This window comes from Rousettus aegyptiacus, unplaced genomic scaffold (genome assembly GCF_014176215.1).
Source record: "Rousettus aegyptiacus isolate mRouAeg1 unplaced genomic scaffold, mRouAeg1.p scaffold_m13_p_8, whole genome shotgun sequence".
Lineage (NCBI taxonomy): Eukaryota > Metazoa > Chordata > Mammalia > Chiroptera > Pteropodidae > Rousettus > Rousettus aegyptiacus.
The window spans coordinates 3,998,338-4,020,675 of NW_023416311.1; the positions used below are offsets into that span (position 1 = coordinate 3,998,338).

General features: G+C 47.2%; 1 protein-coding gene and 2 pseudogenes across 3 annotated transcripts; 2 read left to right on the forward strand and 1 right to left on the reverse strand.

Annotated features, from left to right (window-relative positions):
• The first annotated feature begins 2,323 nt into the window (after positions 1-2,323).
• RPS15A (ribosomal protein S15a) lies at positions 2,324-8,444 on the forward strand. 3 transcript variants are annotated; one of them, XM_016156918.2, is made up of 5 exons: positions 2,324-2,398; positions 3,313-3,450; positions 4,043-4,122; positions 6,877-6,962; positions 8,311-8,444. In XM_016156918.2, the coding sequence occupies exons 2-5, from the start codon at positions 3,318-3,320 to the stop codon at positions 8,402-8,404; spliced, it is 393 nt and encodes a 130-aa protein (XP_016012404.1). In that variant the 5' UTR covers positions 2,324-2,398; positions 3,313-3,317; the 3' UTR covers positions 8,405-8,444. The 3 variants fall into 3 exon arrangements, with proteins under 3 accessions (XP_016012404.1, XP_036081765.1, XP_036081764.1); XM_036225872.1 differs by lacking the exon at positions 2,324-2,398 and adding an exon at positions 2,967-2,985; XM_036225871.1 differs by lacking the exon at positions 2,324-2,398 and adding an exon at positions 3,018-3,036.
• On the forward strand, positions 7,000-7,118 carry LOC118607533 (annotated as a pseudogene).
• A 10,609-nt stretch (positions 8,445-19,053) lies between the features above and the next one.
• LOC118607480 lies at positions 19,054-19,171 on the reverse strand (annotated as a pseudogene).
• Between the last annotated feature and the right edge of the window lie 3,167 nt (positions 19,172-22,338).

The following is a 22,338-nucleotide window of genomic DNA, read 5'->3' on the forward strand; positions in this document are numbered from 1 at the left end:
AGGTAGCCCTAGCTCCAAACCCTACCAAGTCATTTATCTAGTAGTTCAGACAAGTAACCACTATGTTTGGCTTTGACTTTGAAAACAAGCAAATTTTTAAGACTGAGTCCGTAGGGGCATCATATAATCGCATTGGTTGTTCTGCAGGTCCAAAGAGTTAATCTACAGGAAGCGCTTAATGGCAGTCATGAACTGGTAGTGCCCTTCAGGACACAGATCAAATGGCCCTTCCTCTATGAAAGCTTTTGGCAGCATTCCAGCCCACCTGTGCAATTCCCAGCATATGACACATTGCCCAGCGTAGTGGCCTGTCCCCCTTACTGGGATCTGCAATAGTCTCCTTACCTCAAGGCTTCCAACCTTTACCCTCCCCTCCAAGTTCCCTTACCATCAGGAACGGATTTTTGTCCCCTTACCACATGGCGTGCCTGGCACACGATACTTTGCGTTTGTTCAATGAATGAATGAATGAAGTATATAAAGAAATAGTAGATGGTGCTATTTTTCTATTTATGATAAAGTTCTTGAAAGAAAGTGGGTTTATTCATTTAACTCCCCACCATTGCTAAGGTCCCCTGATTAAGGTGAAAGCCACATTTTTAGTAAACAAAATGTACCCTGTAGGGGAACCGGTTCTTCAAGGAAATTTTCATTTAAAAAGAAAATGGTTCTTTTGTAATGTATATCTAACCAGAGAATTCTATATCCCTGAGATATTCAAATTGGGAGCTTTGCTTTCATGGGGTTCTCTTAGGACTTGAGAAGTGAGGGTGCCTTAGGCAGAGGCTTTCTACTAGTATGGAATGTTGATGAGCACTCGCTCTGCCAGGTTTTACGTTAACCTCTTATTGACGGATTATTTCATTTATCCTCACAGCATTTTCAAGCGATTGGTAGTACCATCCCCATTTTACAGATGAGGAAACTGATTTTGCCCATTCCTTTATTCACCAAATAGGTATCACGGGCTGACGATATGCTAGATAGCTTCTCGAAGCTGTGAATGCTGTGGCGAACAGCACTAAGTCCCTGCTTGCTTGCAACTTAATGGGGACAGAAAATAAATACACTTCCAATGTTTCCGGTGGTTAAGTGCTATGGAGAAAAATTCAGCAGGGCTTTGGGTTGGGGGGGATGGGGAGGAGGCTGGATATGTGTGTGTGTGTCTGTGGGAAGCCAGGGAATAAGCCACCTGGCTAACAGGTGTGGGGCGGGTGTTAGGATGTGCAAGTGACAGGGAAAAGTAAGTGGAGTATCCTTGGAGTGTCTAAAAAAGCAAGCCAGGGGAGAATGACGCCTGGTGTGTCGTGCAGGGAGGCAGGTGGGCACTTCAGGGAGGGCCTCGGAAACTTGGTAAAGACTTTGGATTTGACTGAAGGTCATGGGAGCTCTTGGAGACTGCATGATCTGACTGATTTAAGTTTTGAACAGCCATTCCGGCTGCCGTAAGACAGGGATGGTAGAGAGGAGGGTAAAGGTGGAAGCAGGGAGATCAGGAGGTTTTTTGCAACTATTTCAGAAGTTAGGTGACTCACCCTGGGTCACACAGCTCCCTTCCAGGTGATAAGATACCCGGACTTCAAGCAGTAGTCATAACTCCCCGTTTTTCTTTCGCCAAAATGTACTGAGCATTTATACGTATTGACCCTCGCAATAACCTTTTAGAGACAGGTATTATGATTACTCTTACCCTGGTTTAAAATTTGTGGAAAGTTCAGAGATAAGAAGAAATTTATCCAAATTGGTTCTTGTCTGGGTGCAGAAGAGCAGATAAAAGCCACTGGCTCAGAATCCTGAGCGTTTATTTTGAAACATGTGTGGCTTTCTTCTAAATTGTGTTTCCCAGAACTTGAAAGAAACTTCTGGAGCCCGAGTAAATAATTTCTAAGATTTAGGGAGTCAAAGAGGAGCCACCGATTAAACAAAATATTTTTAACTGCTTTGAAAATGTAATATATAAACACGTTTCAAAACAACAAAACAAAGTTGATAGGGAGAAAAGCAAGTCGTCTGTCCCAATTCAGGGGCAATGACCAGTTTCTGTGGGTCCTTCCAGAGATATCATAAAAACGTAAGTATCAAAGCTTATTATAAATGATAAACAGCTACTGCAATAAAAATTAGCAAACACCTTGGTCCTCGTCAATTTTTTGCTTTTACAGATGAAATGCTAGAATGGAGTCGAACCTCCGACTACTGCCTTACCTGGGAAGGTCGATTCCATCGACTCTCCATTGCTCACCTCTGAAGAGGCTCCGCCCCTTTACCCGCCTCCTTCCTCTCAGCAGTCTTTTTTTTTTTTTTGGCGGTACTTTGAAAATCTCGCGATAGCCTGGCCTCTTCCCATAACTCCGTGTGCTCGCCCCTCCCGTTCTCTTTCCGCCATCTTTCCGTGCCGGTGAGTAGCTTTCTCTGAGGAATCCAGCATCATCCGGCTATCGGAGCCATCGTGCAGTCTGAGACTCGACTTCTGTGCTCTGAGAGGATGCCGGGGCCCGCGTGGGCCGGGCGCACTGGCCTTGCGGGGACTTGGGCAGGCGTAGGGGAGGGTCATGCTCGGCCGCTCCACGCTCCGTATCCTGGAGAGCCCGGCCTGCCTCTGGGTCGCAGGCCGCAGCGCTGGCGGGAACCGGAGCTTCCGACAGCCCGGGGAGGCGGCGCCAGGACCGCCCCGTAGTGGCCGAGGCAGCGCCTTGGCGGCGGGCGGCACCGGGGACGGCGGGCGCCGTGGGCCGTGCAGCTTCCCGTTGCTGCGGACGCTCGGCCTGGCGTGGCGGATTGCTGGGACCTGACCTGCGTCTTCGTGCTCCGGGCTCTCCGCTCATGCACAGTCGGGCGCGAGCAAGCACGTCGGCCCCCGGCTGTCGGTCGTCGGCGTCCCGAGCCCGCTCTGGGCTGAATCCTCAGCGTTCAGAACTTTTCAGACTGTCACCGTGTCTCGCAGTTCGTGCCCGTTGGCCTAGTCCGTCCCGGCGCACGTAAAATGTGTGTCACTTCGCGGCACTTGCTGTTGGACACATTCTTGGACGGCGTTAGGTGACAGTTACTCTTGCGGATTTTCGGACGAGGCTGACGTCGAGTTAGTCGGGTAGAAGGGCCATGTTAACACAGCACAGTCACTGCTGGATTTTCAGACGTTTGGGAAACGTCGGTGACTCGGCTCCCGTTCTGATAACTGACAGACCGGAGCTGATATTTTTGTTTTGGTAGCTGGGGATCCTGGGGGACCAGTGTGCGATGACAGAGGCAGGAAAAAAGATGTGTTCTCACAGTGGCAATGACGGTAAACCCCTGTCCTGTCTTCCCGAACAGCCATAATGGTGCGCATGAACGTCCTGGCCGATGCACTCAAGAGCATCAACAATGCTGAAAAGAGAGGCAAACGCCAGGTTCTCATCAGGCCGTGCTCCAAAGTCATCGTCCGGTTTCTGACTGTGATGATGAAGCATGGTAAGTGTGTTTTACATTTTGATGTAAAAATAAGGAATTGGTCCTGTAGAAATTGAGGGGGTTGAGAGGACTGGGAGCATGGAGGAGCGAGGTGTCATGCTACCTGGGAGCCGATGCGGTTGACTTTGCTGTGGGCGGCATAGTCTGGGCGAATGATCCTCTTCAGGAAACACTGAGGAGGTTAAGGTTGTTCAAAGGAGGAATGAAGTTTCTGACTCGTTTTGCTAGAGGGAAGTTAAAATGTCCTTTGTGCAGTATCGCATCTGTGACATGTTATTGAAAGGGCTCCCGCGCTCTTCAAAGGATATCTTTGGCCTTTGGGAATGGGAAGCTGTGGGGGGGCAAAGGCATAATCCCTCTGTAGAATTGCAGGGTGGGTGGTTTTGGGTCCCTTACATATTAAATATTAGGCTATAAAAACTAGTTTTGTTCCAGAGCAACCTGTCTTTCCCTAAACTGCTTAGGAACTTTCACTGACATGATATGAGGGAAAAGAATATAGAGGGAAAAAGTGGGAATGCTAGAGGAGCAGAAATGTTCAGGTCTGTCCAACTGATACCTGCCATTTAACACAGTCAGTTATGTTCTGTAGGTTATATTGGCGAATTTGAAATCATCGATGATCACAGAGCTGGGAAAATTGTTGTGAACCTCACAGGCAGGTTAAACAAGGTAAGAATTGATTATCTTCCACATTTAAGAATTAACACCATGTTAACATATAATTACCCTTATGAGACCAAATGGTGATGGCGTGCTTTACTTAGGTGAAAAAAAAACCACTTTAGGAATTGATTAAAATCATTTCTGTCACATTTTACTTCATTTGTTCTCCAGGGTTGTATTTGCTTTAGAATTGTCAGTGTGTGGAGTGCGAGCTGTCTGTCCGAAGGAGATGCGAGAGGGCTGGGGTGAAACCCGACTGGTGGTACTGGTATTTGAGTCTTTGGTGACACTTGCCAGCCTCAGCGGCTTGAACTTGGGTGGCAAAGGACACTGATGCTTTCAGTGTAAATAGCTCTTGACCGACCTCTTTTTGGAGATTGTGTTGGGTTTTTTGAACACGGGTTTTATGACAATACTGATACTTCTGTTTCTGCTGACATAGGCTGGACGTGTGTCTTCCAGGTCCGTGCTCCCTGTCGTTTGACTTGTCAGCACCACCCAGTGGATCTTTTTGATCCTTTTGACTGTGGTCTCACTGACTGAGTATTTTGGGTTAGGTGTCTGTAAGCTAGTTAGGGGCCCTGAGCTGCTACCCTGCTTTCTGTGTTCGGATTTGTAGCTCTCAGATTTGCAGCGAGTCTTAGATCCTGTAGCCAGCAGAAGTGGGGGGAAAACTGGCTCGGGAAAGAGTTGTGGTTAGTGGCAGCGGCCAGATTGATTGGTAAGAGTATTTCCAGGTCCCGCAATGTCTGTTTTACAAAGTTGCTTTCCTGTAGAGCGAAGTTGCCTCACGTGTGGGTGGAGGGATAGATGAAAACTGCTGAACAGAAGGCCTCCGTGAGAGATTCGAAAGGGTCTCAAGGGTGCCTGAGTATGTCTTGTTTTCTTGCAGTTATAAGTAACCGTTAGACCCCAACGCCGACATTGTCACTCTGACCATCACAGTGTTCCTGAGGTAGACGACCAGGGGCGTGTGTGTTTTCCTGTTTTTAAGATCAAGATCTGAGTCCTGCTCAAGGTCTCAGCTCGGTAGTGACCAGTGGGAGGCGGTAGGTAGTTTATAGAACATCTTAGAACTCCTGCAGAAGAGAGTTTAACATTTTTCTTAAAAGCTCTAAGTCGAAGTGCTGTGCAGCAGATTCTTCTTGAACATTCACTGCACATAAATAAGTTTGAAGAGAGCATTTCCCTAGTGGAACTCATTCATGGCATTCTTGTTCTGTGGTCTGCTGGTTTGAAAAATTCTGGCTGAGAGGTGGTTGAAATCCAGGCCCTGCCAATTAGTTGTCTGACTTTGGGCAAAACTAGCTCAAGTTTTCAATTTCTCTGACTTCAGTTTGCCTCAGAACGTCCCCTCACCTGTGTGGATCTGTGATGGGGCTACGAAATCCCGTAGTATAGAAAAACTGTAGCTAAATTGAGGACATTATGTCCTCGGTCACATCCCCTTAGCTTCATCTGGTTTGGGAAGGCCGTGCTGCTTTCATTCTGGCTGAGCGAGAGGTGGTGTTGGAATGAAAAGCTTGGGTGCCGTGTAGTGGAAGCCTCGGGACGGTCTTTCCCTTCAGGTTGCTCGGAGAAAGCACTGATTGTTCTGTTCCTGTTTCTGTAGTTTTTTCCCCGTCCAGTGTGAGATTGCCCTTGGCAGTCAAGTGACATAGCTAATAGGGTAATGGCACGAAGAGGAGAAGCTAAGCAAAGAGGAGAAGCTGAGCGGGCCTCCCAGCCTGGGGCAGTATAACTGCTCCAAAGACCTGAATACACCCCGACCTCATAGTCTCCTTCAGTGTGCTGTTATTCATCTTGGAATTCTTTTCAATGATTGTCCCGGGTGGGTATGCACAAAGCGGCCACCTGCTGTTGTCCCCCCACCCCTCGCGTTTGCACTTTGATGGTGCTAATCCCGAGTGTCTCACACGGTGGCTTCCTGTGTGTGAGTAGCGGGAGCCTGTGTGCGTTGCCTGTTTTAAGGGTACTAGCGATTTGTTAGAGCAGTGATGTGAGCAGGAGGGTCACATTTAGCTTTAATTAATTAAACAGGCTTTTGATCCCCTCAGTTTCTATTTTCTAAACCCGTTTGATCTAGTCGGAGACGCCCGGCACGAGCCCGCAGATGCAGGTAAACTATCGGCCGTTAGTGGATGCTTGCGCTCGTCTGGGTTTGGGATTTGTCTGCGAGTGATTGGGGCGATTGAAGCAGAGCACTTTGGCTCCTGGGGAGTGCCGCTTTGGAGGACAGTGTTGCTGTGTCTCAGTAGCTAGCAGCTGGGGTAATGTTGAGAACTTGGCTCTTTGTGCTGCCCATCCACTTTGGAAAGTTAGTTTGGTAAAATTTCCCCGGGGTTGTGGGATAGCATGTCTCAGATGTTTATTGTACTTTATTGGTGTGGAGTTATGTTCTTAGATTTTAGTGTAGAGCCTGTGGAGCTTGTTTCTTAGAAATTGTGATAATGTACGTTTTTAGTTTATAGGTGAAAGATTTGAGACCCCACACTTTTATTTCAGCATTACTATATACAAAAAGTTTGGTTGCAGTTTTATTTGTCTAAGACTTAGGTCTGGGACAGCGCTCCAGCCCGGGGGGATGCACACTGGGACCCGGCACTGACACTGTTGCCTTGTGTTCTGCCTCTTTTATCGACTTTGCTTATATAGAGTTGCTTGGTTTACTGGATTTTAAGTGATTATGAATGCTGTTTTGTGTTTAGTTTTTCTGTTATTGGTGAAGTATGAACGACGTTTTCTGTTACCCTTTTACAGTGTGGAGTGATCAGCCCCAGATTCGATGTGCAACTCAAAGATCTAGAAAAATGGCAGAACAACCTGCTCCCGTCCCGTCAGTTTGGGTGAGTTGCTTTTCCTCACTGAAAGCAAGTTAATGCTGTCTATGGCCAACCTACCCTGAATAAGACAGATCCCGTCTGATCTCGGAGGCTAAGCAGGGTCGGGCTTGATTAGTACTTGGATGGGAGACCACCTAGGAAGACCAGGCGCTGTAGGTATAAAAATTAAAAAATAAGACATTGTAAGCTGACAAGGTTCTTGCAATCTGTGAGGTCAACCAAGGGTTGCCTTGCCTAAAAATAAAATGAGTTAATGCTAAGGATTGCTGTGATGCACTTTGACGCGAGCTGAATTGCGGGTTTTTTGTGGACAGCAGTAGTAATTGTCTCCATTCCCAACCCGCTTGACTCAAGGATTAGCTTGGGCGAGGCTTCAGATTCTGAGGGGCATGTGAGAGCTGAGGCTGAGGCGCATTTGTGTGCCCTTTAGTGTCTCCTCTTTGGGTTCAGTGCATATGGCTCATCTTACATGATTTCCGCCCCCCCCCCCGCCTCCCCTCCCTCCCTCCCCCTGTGGCCAGAATCACTTCAGAACCCTAGGCCTTTTGGGAAACTCAGTTCGAAAATCTTGATTCTTGGTAAGACTGAGTTCAAATCCTTGTTTTCTTATTTTAAAGCTGGGAGGCCTCTGGCAAGTGATGTAATCTTGATTTCTTCATCTATAAAAATGGTAACAGTGCTCTTCTAAGTTCTATTACCTGATTTAATTCTGGTAAAGCACTTTGTGGCTAGGAATGTAAGCCCCCAGTCATATGTTTGGTGATGTGGTTGGATTTACTCCCACTTCATGCTTACTGTATGTAGTGTTTTGAGTGGGTCATTTCTGATTTTTAAGTATGATGATAATTCTTTTGCCTCACAGTTGGCATTCTACATTATGTGTCTTAACTTCACCCCATTGTAACCCCGAGAACCAGGCCAGGTGGGACTCCCACTGTCCAGCTGACCCTCTGTACAGTGGTGGCTGGCCTGTGACCAGAGAGAAAGTGGCAGAAACAGTTCCGTCATGCCTTAAGCGCCATGTCTCCTTACATGAGAGCAGAAAGTGACCTTTTGAGGGTAGAGGAGTTCCCAGTCTTTGTTTCCATTAAGCTTAATAGCATCGTTTCTCAGCGTCAGCCCAGGGGAGGGCTGTACGAGTGTGTGTGGCCGAGGTCTCTGGGTTTGAGCCTTCTGGTTCCAGGAGCCATGCCTATGCGTGGCCGGCTTGCGTAGGCCGTGTGAGTCTCGCTGTGTGTCGGGGAAGGCATCCTAAGCATGATGAATGTTGGTGTTTTTCTGTACCAGAAAGTGGCTCTCTGTTGAACTATTTAGGAAAAACTCACCAGCATTTTTTTTTAACTCTCCATAGTTTCATTGTACTGACAACTTCAGCGGGCATCATGGACCATGAAGAAGCAAGACGAAAACACACAGGAGGGAAAATCCTGGGATTCTTTTTCTAGGGATGTAATACATTTGTTCCAATAAAATGCCTCAATGGACTCTGGTGCTTCACTCGGTCGCTTTGAACTTGACAGCAGAGTAGCGAGAGCGTCCGCGGCAGTGCAGCCTTCGCGGTAGCCGTGTCCCTGACGTGAACAAGAAAGTCTTGACTTGTGATAACCGAAGCCATCGTGCTCATGGCTCCGCAGAGGAGGGTGTCGCCCAGGACGGTTGAGTCTGGGTTGGGGTCCAGGTGGTGAAGCCTGTCCTTCTGGGGGCTTATGTTAACCCTTGGAGGGGTGGGTGGCTTTCCTGTTTTTAGCTTGACAATGCACATTTCAGGCACTTGGTAACTGCCCTAAAGACAGGGCACAGTTGCAGTGAGTTGCGTAAGTGCTCATGGGGAGGCAGGCAGGGAGCCGACGGCTAGAGCCCATGGCTCACCAGGACTCAAAGTAAATTTGGATTGCATGTCACCATTTTGGCAATGTGTGTTTGTTAAATGTTATTTTTAAAAAATGAATCATCTTAAAAACTAGTTTCACTGTAAATCTGTCACAATGTGTTCCTGGAGTTGAGGTGGCTTTATTCACTAGACCACTCTACTTGGGAAAGTCTTACAAAGAACAGCTGGGCCGCCAGAGGGCAGGGTGGCTCCGGAGGTGGCTCCCCTCCCCCTTCCTAAGAGCAGTGCTGTCCAGTGCAGATGTGACAAGAGCCACTTGTGTAACTACACTTTATAGTTGCCACATTTAGGACAGTTGGGGTTGATTTTTTTTTTACATAACATACTGTGTTCAAAATGTTGAAATTTTAACATGTAATTGGCATGAAAAATGGATTTTACTCTTAATGTCTGAAAGCATTTATTGTACAATATTTACACTTAAAGCACACCCTAATTTGGACTAGCCACTTTTAATAACCACATGTGGCTGGTGTTCTGTATTGGACAGCACAGGTTTGCGGGTCTGGCCAAGGAGCACTCGGGGTGCTGTGCACCTAGCCATCTGTAGTCGGCCTGTCCCTGGGAATGAGATGGATGGGGCATCTCAGAGCCTTAAGGGAAGGACAGCAGCTACTCTTAATTGTCTTCTAGTCATGTGGGCCACAGTAGAAAGATGACAGGCTTCATGACAACACAGCAGGCTAGGAGGGTGTTGGCTGCTAACGTCTTTGATGTATAGATGTGGGTTCTTTTTATCTTCAGAAAGGGATAAATTGCACTATTGCCATTAGAATTGTTTTGGTAGCTATCCTTGAGGGCTGCTTTTTGACTTCCGGTGAATCAGGCACTTCTCAGTAAACACTTGAGAATCTCAGCCTGGGTGGGGATATTGAATGCTTTAAGGCAGGGGTCCCCAACCCCTGGGCCGCAGGCTGGTAAACCCTGGGTACCGGTCCATGGCCTATTAGGAACTAGGCCACATGGCAGGAGGTGAGTGGTGAGCGAGTGAGCGAGGCTTCATCTGTGTTTGCAGCCGCTCTCCAGCACTGGCATCACCGCCGTCACCACCATCAGGCATTAGATGCTCATAGCACCAGCCTCAGGTGCAAAAAAGGTGGGGGACCGCTGTCTTAAGGTGATACCTCTGGCTAGGGACAACTGTGAGGCTCGTTCTAGGGACAACTGTGAGGCTTGTTCTGTAGAAAAGGAGAACCTACCTCAGGGTCACTAAGCGATAGCATGTAAAATGGCCCAGGGCCTGGGGCTGGCCCTCAACAACTCAACTTCCTGAAAGGACGGCCTACTGTAAGATGTGTGGAGTGGCTGGGAATGCCCAGACTGGCCCGAGTGGAGGCAAATGATGCCCCGTTTGAAGGGCTCCACACACTTTAGCGTTAGAAATGAGCGAGTTGAGACAGGTCTGGGTTAGGGGCACGTGTTTGGAAGGCTGTGAGAACATGTTTGGGGGATGGTTTTCAACAGACCAGATTTGAGGTCTGCTTTTAATAGCCTTGGTTCCCTCCTCTGTATAATGGGAATAATAGAAAACCTACCTCAGAGTTGATGAGGGAAAGATGAGGTTAGAGGTTATCTTAAATGTAGTTACAATGTTACCTGACAGTCACATATACAGGTATATTTGTCAGGCACAGAGGTGAAGTGAGTCCAGAAGAATTCTCAGAGCAGATCGTTGATCGTTTGGCTTAAGGCCAAGATTGTAAACTGAGGATGGGCCATGTGTTTACTGTTGTGTATCAGGCACCTAGCTTGACACCTGTCTAAACAAGCATGTGTTGATTTGACTGAATCATCTTACTGGACAATGGCTACAAATACTAAAATAGGGTGAGAGAATGGCCCCATCTGCCATCAAGACTTAGTGGGGATCCTGTGGCCTTCGAAGTGGTCAGGGATGGGGATGGGAAAAAATCTGGGTAGGGAAATGGGTGACCAGTCGATGGGTTTAATAGCACATGTTCTTGGTGTTAATGAGGAAGCAGATGGCTTTCTGTGTTTCTGAGACCCAGCACATAGAATTCCAGCATGACCTAGGGCTGGTCTGGAGACAGTTTACGTTCTTGCTGGCAGGATGGCTTGTCTCAAAGGTCAGTACTACCTTCTGTGATATGAACCCAGCCTAACTTCGCACACTGCTGCAGACCTGGGGGATGGAATAGGGAGGGGTGATAGCATCTGGACCATCTGGGCCCACCAGGTGTACTTGGAGTCAGTGTTAAAAGGGGGCCAGCACTTACCCTGACCCTGGATTCTTGGCCTAGAATCCGTAGATACCAGGGCGACGATGAACTTTGTGAAAACAAAATTGACGCCCTTGCGTTTTTCCGGAGAGCATTCTACAGAGCATAGAGCCTTTGATCAGAGGCTGAAGGGGCCACTTTGAACCACCGATAAGGACATTGTCCACATTACGGCACATGGGCCTTTGGAGGCTGTTTTGTCTTAGCTCCAGGTGACCGGTGTCTCGGGTGACAGTGCTAGTTAAAGAGTACTCAGTTTTCTGGGCCAGGCAGAGTTACAACCTTTCTTGGTCAGCCAGCATCTAAGATGACCTCCCTCATCCCAGGTCAGGAAGTTTGCTTTCTTCTCCTGACCCTGAAGGCAAAATCTGATTCTCACTTGGCTTTCTAGTCTTAATTCGCTGCTTCCTAAAACATAACCTGTCAATCCTAAGTCCTAAATGGACCCACACGTGCCCAACCTCTGAGCTTTTGCTTACGGCTGACCCTACCTGGAGTGCCTTTTCTTATTCCTCAGGGATGTTCCCAAGAGCCAGTTTAAGTGTCACTTATACCATAAATCTTCAAAGGAACATGTGTTATACTTTTATCTTTTTTCCTAAACAAATGAATTCATGAAAGCATAATGGTTTTTAGTGCTCATCGAATGTTTACTGTATACGTCAGGCATAGAACTAAGAGCTTTACGTATATTATTTCATATAATATTAATTTTAAGTCATGGCTACTATTAATAGCTTGTTTTCTAGGTGAAAAAAGTAAGCACGGAGCTATGAAGAAAGTGGCAGAGTCAGGATGTGAATGCTTTTAAACCGCAGCCTGCCTTTTTGCTGACTCTTCCCGTGTTTTGTCTAGCATTCTTGTCTTCCGTGTAGCTAGTGTTTACCGTGTCCAGGCACTTGGGCTCCAAGGGTGCAGAAACATCTAGTCCGTCTCCTGTTTGGAGCCTGTTAATCTCTGACAGACTGAGTCCTCCACAGCAGGAACCTGTCACTCATCTCTGTCCACAGCATCTAGCCTATTAAAAGGGACATTGGCATCTTTAAAAAAATCATGCCCGACCCTCATGGTGGGAGAGCTAGCTTTCGAAAGTGGAATCCTGTCCAGTGCCTGTGCTCTAGTGTTGAGTCTACAGAATTCCATGGACCCCGAAATAAGTCTCTGGGCAGCACGGAGTAGAGTGAGATGTGGGCAGGATTCAGTTCAAGGTCACTGTGATGGTGCCCAGTTCCCCCCCTTTTTATGTTAAGTCATCTAAGGGGCAGTAGAATTGCTGAAGGGCATACAGAAGATAAGCCAAATAAATAAATGTGGTTAAGAGAATGGACTTTGGAATCAGATGCTGGCCTTTCTAGTTACTCGCTGTGTGATCCGGGGCCAGTTACCTCGTCTTTATTATGGGGAAAACAGTCATACTTCCTGTAGTAGTTGTGAAGATTCAGTATAGCGATTGCGAAGTGCTGGAGTGGTAATTACATTGGAACTGCTTGCAAAATACTCAGGTTCTCCCCTGGCCAAGGCAGAGCTTTCCACGTGACTAATTCTGGCCAACGAGTGAGCTGCGAGAAGTGGCGTGTTACTTCTGGGCCGTGAGGTCCGCCTCTTGTCTTTCTGCCGTGGCGATGGGGCGCTGTGGCGGAGTGGCTGCTCGTTAGTCTGGGCCTGGGGCGGAGGGGACAGTGCAGAGATCCAGCCATCCAGCAGTGGGAGTGTAGGAAGAACAAGAAATCACCTGTCAGTTCGGGTTTGTTACTAACCTACTGATAGAAGTGCGTAGAGCAAGCTTTGAGATTATTCAGGGCTCCTTACAGAAAGGAAGAGGACGGGATGTGGAATAGCAAAGGGACTGGGCCTTCTTCGAGCGGATGCCAGGAGACTGTCTACATGTGGCCTTCTCGTCACTTTGTTTTCCTTCTGTGCGTCCATGTGGGTCTTAAACAGCCCCAGCTCTCAGCCCTCTTATAGACGCCCATTTCTTGAGCAGGGTACCTGCTTCTAACCATGATGACATACCGGGGGTGTTTTGGAGTTGGGAGATGTGAGGTTCGTCTCTTTAAAGTGGTAGAGATTGTAAGATAAGAGCCTTGAGTGCTATTAATTGTCGTAATTTCTGCCGTGTGGAAAAAGCCAGTCGGGGTGATGAGAAGAACGCCTGTGAGCAGCGCGGAAGAGAGGGACCGGGTCCTCGTGGCGTGCGAACCCGGCTGCCAGTCACTCCCGTGGCGCGGCCGCACCCTGCCTTCCCACGTTTGTGTTCTGTGAGCAGGGAGTGAGCCTCAAGCTAAACGTAAACTTAGTTAAGTTTAAAATTAATAAAGGTAAATTTAAATTTACTGGTTTTGAGCTAAATTCTGGTCACTTGCAAACTAACAGCGCTCTCAACTCTTTAACTGATCTGCTCTGGGACTTCTTGGGGATCCGTCTCGTCATCTGTCGAGTGGGGGCCGGGACGTTGGTCCTGTCTGCTTTATCAGTCGGTGTTCTCAGTTCCAAATCACAGACACCACTCTAGTCGGTCTGACTTACTGGAGGGTGTAAGGTAACCGACGGGAAGGGCCAGAGATTCGTTTGGGGGCTTTGCCGCTAGTGACAGTATCTCCACTGTCCCTCTGGCCCGTTCTGTTGGAGGACTCTGCTGCAGCCAGGTCTCTAGACATGACACTCCCCCTGATCCATGTCCCTGACATGCTCCTGAGTTCTCCCCCTGCCGTTTTTGGAGGCATGAGGTTTCTCTATCGCCCTTACTAAACTAACTTTGGCACTACTGACATTTTGGGTTGGATAACTCTTTATGGGGGGGGGGGGGGGGCTGTCCTGTGCACTGCAGGGTGTTTAGCGACATTCTTAGCCTTCCCATACTAGATGCCAGTTGAGACAACCAAAAGTATCTCCAGGCATTGCCAAGTTCCCCTGTGGGGCAAAGTCGCCCAGAAGCACTGCCCTCTGGGATCAAAAGGTCACACCCCAACTACAGGCAAACAGTGCCCGGGTAAGGATCCACAAGAGGCCTGTGTGCCATATACCTATATATTTGAAAGTTACAAATCAAGCTAACAAGCTGTTTAGTAAAATACGTTTAGTGAAATACTTTCCTACCTGACAACTTCAAAACAACAACAAAACACTAAACAAATCTGGTTTTATATGACAAAGTTGGCAAAGATTCAAAACTGAATTTAATTATACCTGAGCAAGTTGATGGGACAGCAGTATTTGGATGAGAAAAGGGATATTTATAATTTTTACATATATTTTATTACCCATAAAATTTATTTCCCTTGACTTTATTTCCATAGAATCACTAAATATGTTATGGTGACAGTTTTTGCATAATGATGTTCTACTGGCAATAATCCGGAGGACAAAAAATATAAGTAATGTTTCAAAATATAAAAATTCGAATATATTTTTATAGAAAATATAAGTGAAAGAAATTTTAAGTTAAAAAAATCAATAAAGTTGCTTTCAAAATTTTAAGTTAAAATCAATAAAATTTCTTTCTAAAATATTCAAAACTTAAAATTATGGGACAAAATACAAGTTATATAAGTAATGAATATCAGCTTTAAATCAAAATTGTTTAAAGCTGAAAATTTTCAATTTAATATTTTGAAAACAACTTTATTAATGTAATTTTTGTTACACAGCTTTTTGCAATTCTAGTATTCAGTGTCAATTTAGTTATAAAGAACTGGTATCACTTTGCACATCTTGTGTCTAGAGAGTGATAAGAGTTGTTTAAATTGCAAGATGTTCCTCAGCTACAGCAATCAGGGACATGAAGAGGAACAGAAAAATGGATGCTCAGCACTGTTGGAAAATGATACTCGTTTGGTTCGACTCAATTGCATGCATGCTACTTGAGAAGAAGTTCATTAAGAAGTTAATTAATATGTCCTTTCTCTCACTTAAGTGTTTCCAACACTCATTCTTCTCTGAAACAGTGTCTGTCTGCAACACTGGCAGAGGCCACAACCCACAGACCTTTGTGCCATTCAGATACAATTGCCTTTTGTTTAGAAATTTTAGGGCAAAAGGTGAGGAGAACATTCTTTGGAGTATGAACCGTGTTATGAAGTGGGTTGTTTAGGATTACAGATCATGCCGAATCAGTACTAAGCATGTGATCCTGAGAAGCAAGAACACACTTCTGTTCTTTAATAAAAAAACAAAAAACAAAACAAAACAAAACAAAAAACACCCCAAAACCTAAGATGCTAGGCTCTCAGTGCACCACTGGCTGCAAGGGAGGCTGGGAAAATGAGTCCCAGGCTACCACCGTGGGGATCTTTAGACTCATGGAACAGGAATTTCCTCACACACAGAAAGGGTGCTCAAAAGGTGCAGGACCACCAAGAAGGATGGACTAGGGAAATCAAGGGTGCCATCTCTCCCCCAAAACAACTAATGAGCGGGCAAAAACCCAAAATCAGCTTTTGAAGATCTCTGATATCTAGTCAAAAACAAGCACCAAGGGAAAGCTTGGTGAAGAGAGAAAACACTGGTTTATGGTAAGAGCACGGTGGCATTTTAAACCGCGAGCCTACCATTCTGCACGCTTCGTGGCCGTGAAGATGGTGGCCCAGACTTCTGGTGTCGGTTCCTAGTGCTGGAAGGATCTATAAGGAGCTTACTTCCACAGAACTGTGGTAGTGGATGCCAGCCTGTCTGGTGGCTCTCTCAAGGACAGGTGAAAAGGCTTACTGTTCATTCAGGAAATTTCCAAGGCTAGGTGGCTTTCAAGGTGGCTTTTGCTGCAAGCATTTATAGGCACGGCTACTGGCCTCAGTCATGTCGGGCAAGGGACACTTGGACAAGTAATAGACCAAGAAGCCTGGGAAAGAAAAGATTGGAAAAGAGAGATGTCTGGGTCTAGATTTAGATTTCAAAGCTTCCATGTATGCCAGGGAATCGAGAAAGCCACGTCAGGCCATGAGTAAGACACACACTCAGAAAAGATTTGAGAAGACTAAGCTTTCATCTCTTGCTGCCTTTCAGGCCCTGCAAGTAAGAAGTGAGGCTCAGGCAGAATCATCAACAGCCTGAGTGTTCGGGCAGTGCCCTGATACAGATCCAATTCGCAAAGACCAGGGAAATATTTTTCTTTTTTCCTTCAAAAATAATTCTTTATTTCTTTTGTTGGCTCCAGACATTTAAGGTTATTCTGTCAAAATATCAGTTATCCAGTAAGCTAAAGGAATGCAGATTTCAGTGGCAAAGACTATAGGTCTTAGAAAAACAGTTACTAAATATACAAACAGCAGCAACCCACAATAGGCAGCAGCATCAAACCCTGGAGAGGAAGGAAAATCTGACTTCCAGAGTTGCCACATATTCAAAATATCTAATACTCAACAAAATAAACCATAAGTCATGCAAAGAAGAAATTATGACCATTCACGGAGGGAAAAAAAATTAATAGAAACTGCCCAAATGTCAGCCCAGGTATTGGACTTACTAGACAAGGACTTTAAATCAATTGTTTTAAATATGCCCAAAGAGCTAAAGGAAACCACGGACAGAGAACTGAAGAGACCTGGAGAATAATGTCTCGACATCTGGAAAATATCAATAAAGGGATAGGAACTTTAAAAAGCCACAACAGAAATTCTGGAGCTGAAGAATATAATAACTGAAATGAAAAATTCACAAAAGGGGTTCAAAAGCAGAGTTGCAGACAGAAGAAAGAATCAGTGAACTTAAAGATAGGTCAATCGCGATTATTCAGCCTGATGAGCAGAAAAGAATAAAGAAAAATGAACAGGGCATAAGAGGTCTGTGGGACACCAGAAAGAATACTGACATCCATAATGGGAGTCCCAGAAGGAATAAACACAAATATAGATCAATAGTATGAAAGTCTAGAAATATACATCTATGGTCAACTCATTTTTGATAAGGATGCTAAGGTCATTTAATGGAGAAAGAATAGTTTATTCAACAAATGGTGCTGGGACAACTGTATATGCACGTGCGAAAGAATGACGTGGGACCACTGCCTCACACCAAGTACAGAATTAATTCAAAGTGGATCAGAGACCTAAATGTAAGAGCTAAAACTATAAAACCCTTAGAAGAAAACATGGTACATCTTCATGACCTTGAGTTTGGCAGTGGATTCTTAGATATGACACCTAAGACATGGGCAACAACGACAAACTAGATAAGGGAGATTATTCAAAAATTTAAAATTTATGCATCAAAGGTCACTATCAAAATGAAAAGACAGCCTACAGAATGGGGGAAAATATTGCAAATTGTAAACCTGGTTAGGGTCTAGAATATATAGTGGATTCTTAGAACTCAACGACAAAAAGGCAAGGTAATTAAAAAGAGGCAGAAGATTTGAGTAGACATGCCTCCGAAGGAGAGAGGGGAATGGCCAAACAAGTACAGGAAAAGATGATGTCATTAACTTTAATGCCATTTAACTTCGTAAGAGAAATGCCAGTCAAAACCAAACAACAAGACACGACTTCACACTCAGTAGGGTGGCTAGACCCAAAAATTGGAAAATAAGTGTTGGTGAGAAGGTGGAGAAATTGGAACCCTCGCACATTGCTAGTGGGAGCGTAAAATGACACAGCCAGCGTGGAACAGTCCGACAGTCGCTCAACAAATCTAGCAAAATTACCATGTGACCCAACAGTCCACTCTGAGGTATGTACTCCAAAGAACTGAAAACGTGTTCAAATAGATTCTTGCCCACAAATGTTCATAGCAGCACTATTCACAGTGGTGCCAGAATGTGGGAACAACTCAAATGTCCATCGCATGAGGAATGAATAAACCAAATGTGGTGTAACCATACCGTAGAGTATCATCAGCCGTAAAAAGGGATGAAGTATCGACACATTCCATAATGTGAGTGAATCTCAAAAACCTTAGGCCGAGTGAAAGAAGCCAGACCCAAAAGGTCACACACACATGATTCCATTTATATGAAAGGTCCAGAAGAAGTAAATCTATAGAGACAAAGCAGACTAATTATTGCCAGGGGCTGGGAAGAGGGAGGAATGGGGTGCCTGCTTAATGTATGTGGGGTTTCCTTTTGGGGTGATGAAAATGTTTTGGAAGATGGAGATTGTTTTCACAACATTGTGAATGTGCTAAATACCACTGAATTGTACACTTCAAAATGGCTAATTTTCTGTTATGTAAATTTTACCTCAAAAATAAAAGGTGCAAATAAATAAATACGTTAATAAAAAGATGCTGCACGGCCTGAAAACTTGATTGACGTCTGCCCCGAAGATGAGTGTGATCTGGCGATGCCTTTGGAAGCGAAGTTTCTTACAGGTATATCTGGGGCCCCATCTTGATGGGATTTAAACATGTCTTGGTGTGTCTGACAAATGGAGGCTGGATAGGACCATCAGAGGGCAAAGAAGGAGCCAGCTAGCCCTCCTAATCCAAGAGGGATGTTTTTGAGTATGTTCTTGTCATTTGGTGTGGCCCTTGTCAGAGACATACTCAGGTCTGTTGCTAAGCAGAGGGGCTGAACTCGAACACTGAAAGTCTTTTTCTCTAAAATGCGTAAGACACTGAGGGCCTAGCAGCCCGGTTTGGGAGGTCTCTCTCTGAGTGTAAGGCACAAAAAGGGAGAGAGGAGGGCCCGGGGCCGGAGGTGGCCCTTCCTGGAGCAGGTGCTTCCCGATGGGGCGGGGCTCGTGAGTGACTTGGGGACTCCCAGGAATGCTAAGTGCACTTTATGGAAAGTGGAGACCCCTGGGAACCAGCAGGGCACCGGGCTAGTGAAATGATAAGTTACTATTATTAAGGCTAATTCAAATTACGTGGATATCAGACTCTCAGATAACAAGAAATTTGTGTTGTAAGTTTTACAAGAATTTGTTCAAACTGGGGAGAAACCACTCCTGTCAGCACGGGTGGAGTCGAGCTTGGCACGATGTCTGGCACGTAGAAATATATTATTTCTTTATATTTTTTAAATTATTATTTATACCTACAGTACCTGATCTTCCTAGGTGGTCTCCCATCCAAGTACTAACCAGCCTGACCCTGCTTAGCTTCCAAGATCAGACGGGATCAGGCTTATTCAGGGTGGCATGGCCGCAGACCATGGGCTGTGGCTCCACTGGGGCACAAACCCAGAACCTTCTGCATGTAGTGTGGACATGCTAACCGCTACACTGTAGAACCACGTCTGAGGAATATTTTTTGAATAAATGGATACTATTATGTCATGTAATGTCTCTAACAGCCAGAATTGCTTTTTTCCTCCCCTTTGTGGAGGGGAAGGGGGAACATGGCACAGAAAGTCAACCAAAGTCGCCTCCTGTCTCCATCTGTCACTTACAATAACAGCGTGTTGGAGGCCCCGAGGCTGGGGACGTGTTTAGAATAGATGTACACCGAGCAGCCCCTGCTGGCCGCGTTCCCTCTTGCGGTCATGACACAGGCTGGCGTCTGTATCTCCGTAGAGAAGCACCCCGTGTGACGAGAGAGAACTGGAAGCGCTCCCAGCAGTGCGTGGCTCCAAGGCGGTGGTAGCGCAGGTGGCGGCAGGTGCCCGCGGGGACGGGGCCCACGCCCCGCCGTGCTTCCAGCATCGCCCCCCGGGCGCAGAGGAGCTCTGGTGTCCCCGCTGCCTGAGGCGAGCAGAGGACAGGGGCTCGTCGAGTGTAGCCTGGCCGCTGCGTGAGGGCGTGTGGGGAGGGCAGGGGCCTGACGAGGGACTCGGCAGTAGAACGGGGCTGTGGGGAGGTAGTTTAGCCTGCCTAGCTTTGGGCTTCTGTGGTGTCATCTGTGAAAAAGGATGACGGTGATGACGACGACGACGACGATAGCCGTACTTGGACTGCGCATACCGGCAGGCACAGCTCGTGTGAGAACTCATCGAACATTCACGTCGGTATTGCCAGGCGGGCGCTGTTTTAATGTGCATTTTACCGACGAGGAGGCTGAGACCTAGAGAAGTCACGTCGCTGGGTGTTAGAAGGACGTAGGGTCACACCCTGGCCTCTGTCGTAACCACTGCACTGGTGTCGTGGATTCATCACGAGGCTTAGGTGAGGGGACACGTGACGAGCCTAGGCCAGGGTCTGGCCCAGGACAAGTTCAGAAATCGCAGTGGCTGTCGCTAGTGTCCGAACCCAAACCCGCGGGCGCGCCGTCCTCCAGCTCTGAGGCAGGAGCGGGCGTGGCCTCCGCTTTGGTCGGCGGGTGGGGGGTGGCGCGGCCTGCGGCTGCCTGTCACACTGGTGGGTCTTCCCTTGGAGCCACAGACGCCTCTGTGCCACGGGGAAGGTACAGTGTGCTCACGCCGGCCGTCATCCTGCCCCCCGGCCCCGCTCGCTAGGCGAGCTGAACCCCCTCACTGGCCCTCGGCCCCTGTGCTTCTCCCCAACCGGGCGCTGACCACACGTTTGTGAAACCGCCTGGTCGTGAGCCAGCCTCTTGCAAGATCTGAGCCAGGCACAGGAGAGAACATGCGGGTACGGCCGGTCCCCCACGCTGACTCCCGGGGGCCCTGGTGTGGAGGCCGGGAACGCGGTCTGCTCGTTAGAGTGAAACCCAGGCGTCAGGGAATTTTATTTTCTTTGTTCCCTTCCCGTGAAATAGACTGTAGGTTGGTGTGCGGGGAAGAACCTGGCGATTCATCTTTTCTGCTTATTTGGCTCCTGGCTGAATGGGAATTTGCATTACTTAATGTCTGACTTTTTCCTCGGGAATCTAGATAAGTTTCCTATTCAATTATTTAGCATATTTTACAGCCCAATAATCCTCTTATTTTTACAAGTGGGATTTGCCTTGGTGGAGAGTGTCTGGATTCCGAGAAGCCGATCCGTCTCTCTCACGTCCTCTGCTTCCACTATCCTCGTCTGTCTGCGCAGGACGTTAAACTCCCTCAGTCATGGGCTGGGGGCGTCTGAACGGCAGTTTGGGAGATTTTGCAAGATTTTGACCTTGCAACCCGGGGCTGAGCTGCCAGTGCTCACCAGTGTGGGGGGAGAGTGTGCGCTCCCTCCCTGCTCTTCCATCCGTCAGCTCCAGACACGGTCACATAAGCCACATCTTTAGTGGGACTCGGGCCTGGGATCAGCAGAGACAAAATGTGGAGGGAACAGAACAATGTATAGCGTCTAGTCTGGGCTGGCCAGGAAAACACAAAACGAACAGTCCCCCTGTTGCAGGAAGCGACACCTGACGGCGGACGCTCAGACCATTCTCCTAGAGGAGGGAGAATTTATTAGGCCGGCGGAGCGCGTGGGGTTAATGGCTCCACGCACAAGCTCGCTCTGGTTAGATGTCTTACAGTTTATATACGTCTGCAGTGTCCATGAAGGGGCACGTGATTCCTTTGTCTGCGGTTTCACATGGGCCTCCTTTCTCAGGATGGGGAGGGGGGAGCTTCGGGAGAGGGGATGCAGTGGGGAGGAATTTCCAGACACCGGTCTTACAGGTCGTTTGTTTTGTGGAACCCGTGACCTTGGCGTTATCAGCATCACTATAGGATTCTCGAACAGAGAGAGATGGGACATTGAGGCCATAAGTAAGAAGCAGCACTTCGTGCCCGCACCTGCTCCGCGGATTCCCATCCAAAGGCTGAGCTCTGATGAACGTGACAGGCAGCGTTGCACAGTCTTGTTATTCCTACACAGCTACAGAGATAAGAACAGTAGTCGGACAGCAAGCTATGAGTCAACAGATGCGAGCAGGAGAGCCCTGGGCGGGGGGAGGGGGCAGTCAGCAGTGGACCTTCGGGCCGGGCGGTCCTTTCCGCAGGCCCTTTCCTTCGCATTTTTTTCAGATGCCTCCTCTCCTCTCTCACCCCACCGCCCAGACGCTGCTGTCCTTGATGTTGAGCTTGAAGCCGGCTTGTTGAGGGGCCGCAGGTTAGGTTCAGTTACTTTTCTTTCTAACTGGTCCCATTTGTCCCCAGAGAGTGTAGGCGGCTTGAGGGCAGCCCAGCCAGCTGTCACTCTCCCTTCCTCTCTCCTCTTATGCCAACACGTGTACATGATCGGATATACATATCATTGTGAAATAATTGCCATGAGCGAGTTAATAAACACATTCATCACCTCCCGTAGTTACTTTTTTTTTTTGGTGAGAATACTTAATTCGTTGAGATCTATTCTCAATGAATTCCAAGGATATAAAACAGTATTAGCTATAGCTGCCAATGCTGTACATTACATACGCAGCATTTATTCATCTTATAACCAAAAGTTTGCATGTGACTAATATCTCCCCATTTCTCCCACCCCCGAGGCCCTGGAAA